General features: G+C 51.2%; 1 protein-coding gene across 5 annotated transcripts in view; it reads right to left on the reverse strand.

Annotated features, from left to right (window-relative positions):
* CROT (Carnitine O-octanoyltransferase) overlaps positions 1-13,329 on the reverse strand; it is a 150,765-nt gene that overhangs the window by 85,114 nt on the left and 52,322 nt on the right. For 3 of the 5 annotated variants that reach the window (XM_065431235.1, XM_065431236.1, XM_065431234.1), the window contains one exon: positions 12,015-12,165. In XM_065431235.1, coding sequence (XP_065287307.1) covers positions 12,015-12,165 — 151 coding nt within the window. Of the gene's footprint in view, positions 1-12,014; positions 12,166-12,797; positions 13,155-13,329 lie in introns of those variants that run through there. The other 2 variants (XM_065431238.1, XM_065431239.1) reach the window with 2 other exon arrangements.

Below are 13,329 nucleotides of genomic sequence, written 5' to 3' on the forward strand. Positions count from 1 at the left end.
AGCAAACGTCCTTTGCTTAGGGCGCATTTCGCCAAACAGACCCGGCTGTGTTCAGTGGCAAAGATGACCACGACGTCGAGGACTGGCTCACGTGGTACGAGAGGGCGAGCACACACAATCGACGGGATGATACCACGAAGTTGAATAACGTCATCTTTTACCCCTCAGACGTGGCAAACTTGTGGCGTAAGAAGCAGTAAATGGACTTTCAGACCTGGTCCGCTTTCATAGCGTCGTTTTTGGACGTTTTCGGCAGTCCTGCCGTGCGGAAGCTGCGCGCCGAACAACGTTTGCGCGCTCGGAGGAGTTATATCGAGGATGCGTCTACCTGTGTAAGCGTGTCGACGATTCATTGAGAGAGGCTGCTAAAATTCAGCACGTAATGAAGGGTACCGACGATGACGTCTTTCAGATGCTTCTCGCGAAGTCCCCTCTCACGGTGGCTGGAGTTGTACCGCTATGTTAGAGTTATGAATTGAGAAAGCGACAAGCTTTGACCCGACGCCGTTACCAACGCGACGAGACACTCGCGGAGCTGGAAGACGTCCTTCACCACTCGTCCCTCTTCACACAAATCAAAACGTTTGCGATTGAAGAAGTGGCTCGGTAACTATCCCTTGTGTCCACCATCACCCAGCATCTGGACCCGCCACCAGAGCAGCAGCCCGCTTCTTTGGCTCTTATGCTCCGTCACGCGATTCAGGAGCAGATCGCCGAGGTCCTACCGGTGCCCGTCCAGCAACAGCCTGCCGCTGCGCCCCTGGGTTACGCCGAAGCAGCGAAATGGCACCGGCAACAAATTTATTTGCCGTTTCATCCAGCGTCGCCGAAAATCATTGGCGTACGCCCGACAACCGGCCGTTATACTTTGCATGTGGCGGCCCCGGCCACATCGCCAGTCACTGCGATCGTCGGGTGCAAACGTTTCGGGACGCTCGTCATCCAACCTACTACGTTGATCACCCTCGTTCAAGCTACGACTCATAGGATCTGCAATCCAGTCTGTCCTTAAGTGGCCATCCATCATCTGAGTCACGTCACTCACCCTGGCCGCGTCGCTGCTCTACGGCTCCGATGCATCGTCGTTCTGCCTCTGGAGAAGAGGGAAAGACTGTCGCATTCAGGAGGCAGGAATTGCGCTGATGTGGTAACGCCGAAGCCAGGTCCCACCCTTTTCCGCCGAACGTTGTGGAAGTTTTTGTGGACGGCGCCCGTGCATATGCTATTGTAGACACTGGCGCCGCCGTTTGCCTTAGACAATTTTAGATGGGCGTTCGCAGAGAACCCGCGGAGGCGTCAGTGCGCATAAGCAGAAGGCAGGAGCACGCACTGCATCTTGCGCGCGCCCGCAGCTTTTCAGAAGCTGCGGCCTTAGCGGGCTTTGCGGGACGTTGTCGCGTGTCCACGAGAGCGCATTTTTCGATATCGCTCTTGCCGAAGATATGACTCCGGCTTGTGGTTTGACTTCGTGGCAGCCGATATTGCATACGCAGTTTCAGAAGATGGCACGCGGCGGCGCTAAGTAGCACACTGCCGGCTCCTGCGCGTGCAAGTCAGAGATCCCCTTCTCAACTTTTGCGTCCGGCCAACTACTGCCGTATCGTGCGCGCGCGCTTCGCTACGTACGCGCAACCTCGCGCGCATGCGTACGTGGCTGGTTGCGAACACGCAACTAACACTGCCTATTGACGCAACCATTTGCCACGCTCCGAAAAGTTACAACATCCCTTAGTCGACTTTCCCTGGGCACAACAAATCCAGAACCGGTTCAGCCCTTATCCGCTTCTACTGACCGTGTCCTTATCGAGCACGTTCGCTACGCCACTGAATTCATCCTCCATGCAGCCTGCTCTAACGATATCATAATTGGCTGCGATTTTCTCTTGCATCACAGCACCGGAATCGACTGCGCCCGCGGTGAACTAGAGCTCTTTCAGCTGTATGGCGTGTCCATTAACAAAACCCATCAATCTCGATGCAAACTCGTCGTCAAGGAAGTCATTTACATTCCTCCGACCACGTCAGTTCTACCCGTACTCTGTAGCGTTCGTTCCGACGAAGTCGTAACCTTTGAGCCGTGGAAAATTTTTTCTGACTCGGAAAGCTCTTCTGCCTCATGCGACCCTCACCGTTTCGAACGGCTCCAGCACCTTCATCATTGCCTATCCTCTTCCTTTTCCCATCAAGATGCTTAGAGGTGAATGACTTGGATGCGTGCAACCAACTGATTTATGGAAGATCTTCAATGTGTGAAATGAGTAGTCTACAGCCGACCTCAATGTGCTGAGTGCCCTCAGCTTTTCTGACTCTTCAGCCTAACGATATGTTCAGTTCGTCTATCGCCGACGGACTCTCCTCTTCAATAACTTCTCAATCCACTGTGCTAGTTCCACAATCCTTTCGAAGTTGCCCAGGCTGCACTTGGCCGCACCTCATCTGTTCGTCGGCACATCGACGCTGTTTTTAATTCACCACTGCACCAACAGCCATATCATGTTTCCGCCTCAGAACGCCGCATTATTACAGAGCAGATCGACGACATGCCACGACGCGACATCATCCGACCGTCACATATTCCAGGGGCCTCTCCAGTGGTTCTTGTAAAGAAAAAGGATGGTTCCATCCGCTTCTGCATGGATTACCGGCGCCTCAATAAGATCACTCGAAAAGATATATCCCTTGCCGCGTATCGATGATGCCCTTGCGTGATTGCTTACAAGTTGCAGCGTACTTTCATTCTTTATATGTGCATTCAGGGTATTCTGTATGGGCTTCTGCCATTAACTCCTGTAGGAAACTGGTGGGTCATCGTTGCCGTCGACCACCTCACACGGTACGCCTGAACTGCCGCTCTGCCCACTAGCTGCCACAGCAAGGGACTTCGCGTCTTTCCTTCTTAACCGGTTTATCCTTCGACGTGGCCCTCCACGCGAACTCCTGAGCGACCGCAGCCGTGCATTCCTATTGAGGTGGTTGAAGACTTGCTTCATCGGTGCCATATTGTCCATCGCACCAGCACGGCCTACCAACCTCAGACAAACAGCCTCACTGAATGGTTTAAACGGACTTTGCGCGACATGCTGGCGACCCATGCTGCGCCAATCAGGCAAACTGGGACCTGGTTCTCCCCTTTTCTACTTACGCCTGCTACAGTGCTAAGCGAGTCACAACCAGTTTTTCTCCATTCTTCCTGTTGTACGTTTGCCAACCGTGTCATACCCTAGACCCCTTTCTACCACCTCGATGCCTCCGAGTATGCGCCGATTTCCGAAGCTGGCCCATATGCCGAAGAATGTCGCCAACTGGTCAGGCGTTTCACTACGACCGAGTAGAAGCGCCAGAAACAGATCCAGGACGACCAACCTCCCGCCGCTACTTTCCTTGTTGGAACACTCGCATGGTTACACGCACCACCCCACGTTCATGATGTCTTCAGAGTTCGGGCACTACTGCGTGGTCGAGCGCACAGCCGCTAACCCCGTCATCGAACCCCTTACGCCGCCTGGCCGATCTCCGCCGCCGTGGACACGCGATATTGGTCATGTAGACCACCTCAAGTCCTACTTCGACACTCCTGTGCCCACCTCGCATATCTCGAGGATGGCTCCTGCATATTTCGCGGGGGAAATTGTAACAAGAGGAGGACAGCCCAGCAGCAAGCAGGATCGCCAACGCAGTGCTCGACGTGAACTAGTGCTCTTCACTGCAGATCTTCCTGGATTCACGGCCTACGTACGTCCAATAAACCTCTTATCAAGACATTACATACGTACAAAGAGTGTGTGTGTGCGTGTGTACGTGTGAATTCTGGGTGTCCCGTCGAGTGAGAGCGGCGGATTAAAGGAATAGTAGCGGCAACTAAGACCCGCCTGGCGGCCGTACCGTTCGTACACTGTGCCTGACCACGTTGACATTCATGGTCTGCTACGGAGCTGCGTGCTTCCGGCTCAACGGTACACACTTGAAGCAAGTGGGAGTCATCCATGCCGAGTTCCTACTGACCTGCCACGGTACCCGCAGAGCACCGAGCTCTACATATATGCAGGCCTATCGTTTCTCAAGGCAACCATTGAGTCGCGCAACGAGGACCATGGCGCGTGGTGGCAGAACACGTAGGCTGGCCGGAGGTCTCTCGCTTTGCTTCCCCGTACCAAGCCGCCTTGGCGACGACAATCCCCCAGACACTAACCACCTGCCGAGCAACCAATCCCGAGAGTCCTTGAGCCGTCGAGGGAAGTATTGGTGAAAGTGCCAAAACCCCTGACGAAAAGGCATCGCAAACAAGAACACGAGGATCAGCGCAGGGTGACGGCCGCATGCACGGACAGCGCAGAGAATGCGATTTCGCTGATGCGGCATGCGATACTACCGCAGGACGCGCTAAGCTGGTGGTAGTGACAAAGCACGGAAACAAGAAAAACACGCACTAGTATGGTTGCGTCTACACGCCTCGTATACTCGAACCATGCTCTGTCTTTCTCGCTATCCATAAAATTCGCGAAGAGGCCTTAGAGGGCCTATGGAAAACAGGATGCCAAGTGACAATTTTCACGGACAGCGGGGACGCCCTGATGTGATTCGCGGGCACCCCGAGTCCCTTCAGTCGGGGACATAAAGCTGTGTGGCAGCAGGCTCCACAGAGACCACAATCTCAAAGTGCGAGTGGACTGGGTACCGGTACATGCGGGCGGCATGGGTAACGACGACGCGCTGGCGGGCGAGAACGAGGCAACAGACCGCTCCATCCCGGCCATCCCTATCCTGCCCACGCCGAAAGACCCAGGTATATTACCCGGCTGAACGCGTCAGCGCGGCCAAACAGAAAAGGAGGAATGCTGTGGCAGCGCAAACTCTTGACAAATGGCCTCCCGTTATACCGAAAAAAACCTACCGCTCGGCGCCCAAGTGCTAGTGCAAAAGGCACGCACTGGATATACGCTCGAACAGAGGACGTGCTGGCCGGGCGGCGCCTTTACAAGAAGAAACTGTGCCGCAACACCTTGGGCAGCCAGGAACCGTACGAGCCCAACATGTAAGTTGACTATGCCGAGAAAGAAAAAAGAAAAAATGGAGGTGGGCAGGTCATGTAATGCGCCGGTTAGATAAACGTTGGACCATTAGGGTTACAGAATGGGTACCAAGAGAAGGGAAGCGCAGTCGAGGACGGGAGAAGACAAGGTGGAGCGATGAAATTCGGAAATTCGCGAGCGCTAGTTGGAATCGGTTGGCACAGGACAGGGGTAATTGGAGATCGCAGGGAGAGGCCTTCGTCCTGCAGTGGACATAAAACAGGCTGATGATGATGACTGTAGTTGGGGTATAACATATTGTACTTGTATATCAGCTGTTTCTACAAATGCTTTTAGTAATATTTCAAACTAGCCGTTCCGAAATGAAAGCACGGTTCCCTGAGGGACATGACGCCAGTGGTGGCGACCATGGGGTGATTGATAATAGGAGGCAATTCATCGCCAATTAACAATAATGTAGTAATTACCTCCTAAACTTTTAATTTAGCGGGCTCATGATAATCGGCAAGTTGAAATCTGTTCTCCGTACAAGCCACGTTAGCTTTTGGATTAGGAAAAAATGCGATTACCCGCGTAACTGTGACACGACGAAATATGGCTTATCAGAGCGCGCGAAACCGAAACACAAGAGCCTGCAGCGCGCGCGTAGCGGCCCTCTTCATCGAACCCACGTCCTGCTTACGTCAACCGCTGTGTGACGGTGTCACGATGCGCGCGAACTGGACAGTGTCTAGCCGTCGAGCACACTCGCGAGTCTACAGCGCGGCGCGAGATGTGTGCGCAATAATGACGACGGCGACGACGACGTGCCACGTGGGTCTGGCGCGAGCGCGCCGAGCATTGCATGAAAAACGAGATATAAAGAAAATTTCCAATGAGAGGAGTTCACGGCAGACTACGAGAAAGAAGGCGGAAGATAAGGAGAACGGCAGGGAGACGTCGGAGGGAGTGATCGGAGGAAGACGGCTCGGGCTGCGGAGGTGCATACACGCTTGCACACGACCAGAAGGACCTCCAGCGTATACAAGGCCTTCGCCCAGCCGCATCGAAGCTTCCCCGACGGCCTGCTGTAAACCGGGCACGACGCCAGCAGGGACCGTTGGAGGGAGGCTGCTGGGGTGCCGAGGTACGGGCTCCTGGACCCGGGCTCGCAGAGGACTTCACCCGACGACCTGCGAGGTCTCTCCCGGCTGTGCGGCGTTTCGACGACCATTCAGACATCTGCATGCAGATTCGGCCGTCCTGGAGCGTCACCGCGCTGCCTACGCCGTCTGGACTTCTTACCAGGATAAAGAAGCAACTGGTCGACTTTTTTCTCTTTACACAGTTTTGATGAGATAAACTCGGACTCTCTGGTGAACTCTGCAATTTTGCCGGGACGGCGTTAAGCCACGGGTTTACGTTTTCAGCTTGTCCGATTTCTCGCGTGCCCTCTGTTTGCACTTGAATGCTATGACCCCTTCTTTTGTCAATCGATGCTGAGATTTTGTGGACTCAACGCCACTACGCCGTTTGCCACGGTTTTAATTTTTGTTTTGTAAAGCATTTTTTTTCGTGTGTCTTAATTTGCAGCTGGCTTTGTTCATTTCTGGTGGTATTTGTTTGGCGGCCAGCTGTTTTTTCATGCACTTTCATTTCCATAGGTTTATAATTTCCTTAATTAATAAGTACAAGTAAGTACCCCTATGCTGTCCTCGGTGTGTTTGTTGGCTTATATGACGAACCGAATTCGTTACAGACGGGTACCACCACGGGCAGCGAGCTGCGACAGCGAAGGGCAAATAGTCGGAACGTTTTTTTTTTTTCCTGAATTATTCGAATTCGATTCGGAAGTTTCACTAGTCGAGCACCCGAACTAAATTTATTCTGCCCGTCAAACTTGGCTATTTAGAATAATTACATTCAAATATTGCGCAATTACTGTTTTTCACCAGTTATATGAACAGTGCAGAATGATAGAAAGTTGGGCGAGTTGGTACGGTAACATGATTTTGGATTGTAGCGCGAAGATCATCTATGAATAGTGCCGAGCAAAAATAATCATTTTGTCTCGATTTGCCTATGCCTAATGGTGAATGCACACATTCGTGGCTGAAACGACAGGCATACTAACGCATACCATTTCGATGGAGGTAAACATCGAACCATTAACTTTTTTATTGCTACTTTCTTGCAGCATACCCGGTGAGGCAACGCATAATTTCGTGCAGCTGGCGTCTACGCGCGACCTTAGCGTACCACCAAACTGCAACGAACTCGCTCTACTCAGCGAGGAATGAGAAAAAAAAAACAAACCAATAACGTAATACGCATATAATCCAGCATATTACGTCGCCTGCCGCAAAAAGCAATGCAACAAACGAAACACGGTGCCTGAAAGGGTGCGTCTTGCATAACAGCTATGTTTATGTTTAATTCGAAAGACAGAGCGCACTTATCCAGGGAAAACACAGAGAAGGCGGGTGACGGCAATTCAAGACGATGAGCAAGACGACAACAAGGTAAAAGCTGGAGCAAGGGAACGCAGTTATGGAAGGTGAAAAAAAAAACAAAAAATGCAGGAGAAAGACCCCGGCGCGTGACAGTTTTTACACCGCATCGCGCAGGCATTGAGCAATGCAACGTCCTTGAGCGTGCGCCACAAGAAGTCAACGCACGGGACGACGCCTCAGTATGCTGACGCGACCGCGCACAGCGGCCGCTGCCGGACCCAGGCAGCCCTCCTCGAGACATCCCTGCACTTCTGCGCCGACAAGAGTGCAGTGACCCACTTCGTATGCTTTGATGAGGCCCCATTAAGATCCGCCCCTGACCGTGGATGGGATGTCGCACCTGCGACCTCGCAACCGGAAACCCAGAAAGCGGTCGGCAGGCGCACGAGGTCGCTTGCACAAGGAAGGCGTTTCGTCACCTTTGTCTCGAAAACAGCAAGCCGCGGCTCTTCCTTTTTTTTTCTTTCTTCCTTTCACTGGCTTTGCAGTGGTCGCAGCAGTTTTCGCACCTTCCCCCCTTCCCCCCTCGGCTCGTTCCTCCTAAGCGCAAGATCGTCGAGGGAGTGAGAAAAAAAGAAAGCAAAAGACACTGAGCAAGCCCGCCGCACTTTGTGGCGAGTAAAAAACAAAAAAAAAGAAACATCCTTGGCAGGCAATAACGTGAGGCAATCGAAATCGCTGAGTAGGCACGAGGAATGCCAGCGCGTTGCGCAGTAACACGCAATAACAGCTCAGCAGGTCTGGTCGCTTATGAATGAAGCAACATATAGGGCCGCAGGAGTGAAGGAGTGCAGCGATTATCGGCATGCCAGCGTTTCTCATCGCTAGCAGAAAAGAGAAAGAAATAGATAAATAAAGGACGGTGGGAGACCATGCTTTCTTTTTTAACGTTTTGTGGGATATAGGATCATATAGCAGCATACAAGCAACAGCATACTTGGAGCAGCAGTGGTTGACAGGAAACACATCGCTTTTAGATCACTAATGTCTTCTTTAACGACTGCACGGCAGGCGACTCGGACTGCTTGAGGAACTTGTCAGAATAAACTTGCTCGAAGCACGTATTTATACGATTCACACGGTGTCTTGCGGAAGGCGGCGCGAGCACCATCACAATTTCTGTGTTGCATGTATTTTGAAACCCAGCGCCGCACCATCTTCCGAACGCCTCAAAGCTTTCCTCGCCGACCGAATTCATTTTCCCCTAAAAGGTGACTCAACACTCGTACAATCACAGAACAATCCGAAATTCGTAAAATTTAGAACAACAAAAAACAAAAGCCCGGGAGACTTGGCAGCAATGTACGTATTATGACCACATCACCGCTGACTCCTATTTTTATCATATAGCAAGCTGCGACCACGGGTTCGCTCTAAACTTTGCACCCTTGGGGGCGTATCTTGACCCACAACGATAATCGTTATCTACCTTGCTTGTGTTTCCTATCTTTAAAGGCCGGTACACATGGTGCGATGTTACGCTGCGTTTCTTTTTTTTTTCTTTCTTTTTTCGCAGCTGCGATTTCCGCAAATGGGAACTTCGCATTTCACATGCAACGAGCGTGGCAGCTGCGATTTCGATATTTGCCAGCACCAATGGCGTAGCCAGGTCGTTCGGCACCCGGGGCCAGTAGGTCTTCTGTCACCCCCCTGGATGTAGTGAGGAAGGCGAGGATATCGAAAATTTTTGGGGAGGGGGAGTATTGTTTCAGCATCAGCACAGCCGCCTTGGCAGCATCAGCACAGCCGCACATGTCCCACGCTCTCCCTCTCTTCACTTTCGTTCCCACAGATCGCGAATGTAGCAGGTATGCACGCTGTTTTATTTTCTTGCACTAAATACCACAGAGTGCTGCACTGATAACGTGTCATAAGCGCATTTGCACATCTGCTGTCAGACTGTAACGCTTGGCAGCCAATGCAGATGCGGCATTCTGGGAAATATGGCTCACATGTTACAAAACAATTCTAACGGAATTTTAATTAGCAATTTTAGAGACGATATTACATTTCCAAAATTGAAGCCCGGCGGTCATATGTTCCCCAACAACGTCACAGAATTCGTCGTAGGTACTACGGCGTGCAGTATTTTGGCTGTGCGTAGCCCTGAACCCAAACGAAAATTATATAGCGCGTCAGTGACAATGATTTCCTGATCCTATTAGGAAACTCCATCTGCTTTCCTGCTGCGCGGTTGACAACGCTATGACAATTACGAGTTCTCTTCATTATGATCCATAAAGCCTTTCTTTATTTGCTGCTATTGGCAAACGTCATTATCCCAGCTGCGGTATCGCCACGAGATTGGGAACGGAATAGAGCACGCTTCGCGTCGATTCCTGGCGTTAACAAGAGAGAGAGAGAGAGAGAGAGAGAGAGAGAGAGAGAGGCGCAATGAAGCCCGTGCTAGCGAAAGCTTGCGCTACTGTTGGTCTGCACTCGCAATGGAGCGGATAGAAATATTGACGTATTGACATATTTATTTCGGTACTGCCATACTGGGCCACCCACAGTGCCAAAGTACTGCAGGCTCTAGCACCCAAGACGAGTTTGTTTAGAGAAAATATTTTGTTGAGTTATTAATATGACTTTGGGTCCTCAATTCCAGAATTGGAGTGTTTCCTCCATTAATGTTATTTAAGCTGTTACGTAAGATATCATACTTTAATATAGCGCGGACTAAACGTAAAAGGGACCCAAGAGCCACATGGCCTAACTGTAAAGCGACGTCCGCTCCGATCATGCGCGCACGGCGAGTGGCTTAGTGACCACTTAGCAAATTAAATTATTAGCTCGCACATTCGTGCAGTTATTACGTAGGATGTTGATAAAGCTGCAGCCGACAATTCTGCAGCACTACACTTCTGGTACATCAGATACATGTGCTCGGGCTGCTGTTTACCGCAGCATTTTAAACATTTGCGCCCAGTCAAGCCGGCGGAAAGACGCGGGGGTCTTCAGACATATATGACCCCCCCCCCCCCCGGTAACTACGCGATTGGCCAGCACCTATACTCTAAGAACAGTTTACACCCTTTGGCGTGCCCCTTCTGCCACACAACGATAATCGTCATCTGCCTTGCTGCGTTTCCTTTCTTTAACGCTGCGAGCCCGGAACTTTCCAGTAACGAACGGCACGCGCGTTACCAGAAGGGACACTCCAAAGGGTGTAAACTGTTCTATGCTGATAACGCGCGTGCCGTTCGTTACTGGAAAGTTCCGGGCTCGCAGCGTTAAAGAAAGGAAACGCATCAAGGCAGATGACAATTATCGTTGTGTGGCAGACGGGGCACGCCAAAGGGTGTAAACTGTTCTTAGAATGTACACTCTTAACCAAATGTACGCCCTTTGGGTCGTATCATGCCACACACCGATAATCGTCATCTGTCTTGCTTGCTTTCCCTTTCTTGAAAACGCTGCGCTCGCTACTTTCCTGTCGAGAATGCTCTGTCGTGCTGATAACTGGCGTGCCGTTCGTTACTGGGAAGTACCGGGCTCGCAGCGTTAAAGAAAGGAAATGCGGGCAAGACCGATGACGATTATCGTTGTGTGGCAAGATACGACGCATAGGGTGCACTACATTTGCATAAGAGTAAAGAATTAAATAATTTTGTTTGGACAGAATTGCTTTTGGCGTAAGTCTGCTTCGGTAAGAACAAAGTACAGCAACCCAGAAACTGTTTTCGTGACAGTTCTTTCTATTTGAGCGCGTTAGTTTATCAGAACAAAAATTACGTAGGAAGTCCACAGTGACGTGTCTACGATCCATGTTGTGCCTGGTTCCCCGTCCTTGCCGCATGCGAGTTTTAATTCGCAGAGAAGTTCAGCAGTCCCAACATCGAAAAATCGCACGCACGAAGGGTCCGACGGCCCATCCGCCGCAACTACGAAAACGCATTCAACTACGCACCACGTGAAACGGGCTTTGCGAAGCCCGGTGCTGCCAAGTCACGAACGGCATGCGCGTTATCAGCGCGACATATCATTCTCAAGAGGAAAGTAGGGAGCGCAGATTTTTCAAGGAGACGCCAGCAAGGCAGATGATTATCGATGTGGGGGGACAACACAAGCCCCAAATGGTGCAATCCTTTTTAAGAGTGTTTACTATAATGTACTAGAATAATGACATTATTCTAGTACACCATAGTGTTTACTGATAACGTCTACAAAGGAATGAAAGAAAGAAGAATGAACAGGCAAAGGGGCGGGAATTAACGTGGGTAGCATCAGTCGGATAGGCAAGCTTATAGACCGTCCACCTGATAACGAGAGAAAGGCCTTGTCTTGTGGGCAACCAATCTTATGTCAAACACACTGGCCAGGAACATCAAGAGAGCTGCTGACAACCACGTGCATCGACACACTCCCCTCCTTTTTCGATTTCCCTATATTCTATATAGTGCCTCCGCGGGCTAGGGATATGGACAGATATAAATAATTAAACAAACAGACAAACAAAGAAATAAACAAGCGGGTGTCCGGCGGGACTCACCCGAGTCTAGGTACTTGTCGATGGTGTGCCTCAGCGGCGGGACCGGCAGCGGCGGCAGAACCTCGTCGTGGGTGAAAGTCGCTTCCTCGTCGCTCACGTAGAGCCGGTCGCGCTCCCTCCGAGCTTCCTCGGCGGCAGCTTGGTCCATTTCCTGCGAGAATAGCGAGCGCGAGAGAGATGCTATTTATATGGCTATAAGTGTTTAAGAAGCAAACGACCCCGCGCCGCCAACACCTTTCTCTCTTTCGCCTGGACGTCAGGAAAGCGGAAACGAAATATGACCCGAATAAGGACCACGGCCCGCCAGCGTACAGCAGGCGAAATTACAGGACGGGAACCTGCTGTAGTACGAACGCTACGCGAGCACACGGGATGTCTGCACGGAAGCGACGCCAGACCGTACACCGCTTGTCCGAAGAGCACGTCACCGGATAGAGCAGACAGCCAGTAGACCGCGGTTCTTGACAGGCTCGTCGGCATCAGTTGACAGTTGGTTAATACGTCGACGGATGCATGTGGCAACCCAAGGGAAACGGGCGATGCGAGCCTGGAACAAACCTTAAAGCTACCAGAGAAATAGCGCGGTGACCAATCTGGATACAAGCCGTCGCGAATGGGTACACAAACGATGTTCAGGTCAAAAGAACGAAGAATCCGAAGAATGCCCAGTGTAAACAACAAGAAAGTTACCCGAACCACACGCGGTAGCGCAGGATGCCAATGCGACTCCGCCCAGGTAAATAGCTCGTACTTTATAAAAGCAAACAGCGAGAACCAGCGTACCAGCAAAGCGCGGGTCAATGAAGCGGGCTAGGATGCATGAGGTGCGCGATCGCGACGCGCCAGCCAGCAGCAACAACACGACAGTGGTGGCCGCGGCAGCGGTTACCTGGAACTGTTTCGGAGCAGCCGAGCCAGAGACCTTTTGGTGCCAGGGGCTAGAAGCTGCTCGACATAAGTAGTCGAGCAATCGGGTGGTCCCTTTACGGGCAATTTGAAGGCTGTAGAAATGACGGAAGCCTTGGCACGGCGCTACATGCTGCACAAGACGACCTTACGGCGCCGCCGAATTGGCCGAATGCCTGCCTACCAAGCCGAGGCCACGCGAAGATCTTGTTTTCAAATCTACAGATGGCTTGTTGCTTTGGCTGCACTTGTATTGACTTGGCTCAAAACAGCGTCGTACAACTACGTATATGTAAATCTAACAACTGCTACGTATATACTTACTGTTTCATAATAAAGCTTTTATTACCATCTAACTTTTATTTGCAATTTATAATAATGTACTTTCGCACAACATTTTTGTCTAAAA

Source organism: Dermacentor albipictus, chromosome 1 (assembly GCF_038994185.2).
Source record: "Dermacentor albipictus isolate Rhodes 1998 colony chromosome 1, USDA_Dalb.pri_finalv2, whole genome shotgun sequence".
NCBI classification, from domain to species: domain Eukaryota; kingdom Metazoa; phylum Arthropoda; class Arachnida; order Ixodida; family Ixodidae; genus Dermacentor; species Dermacentor albipictus.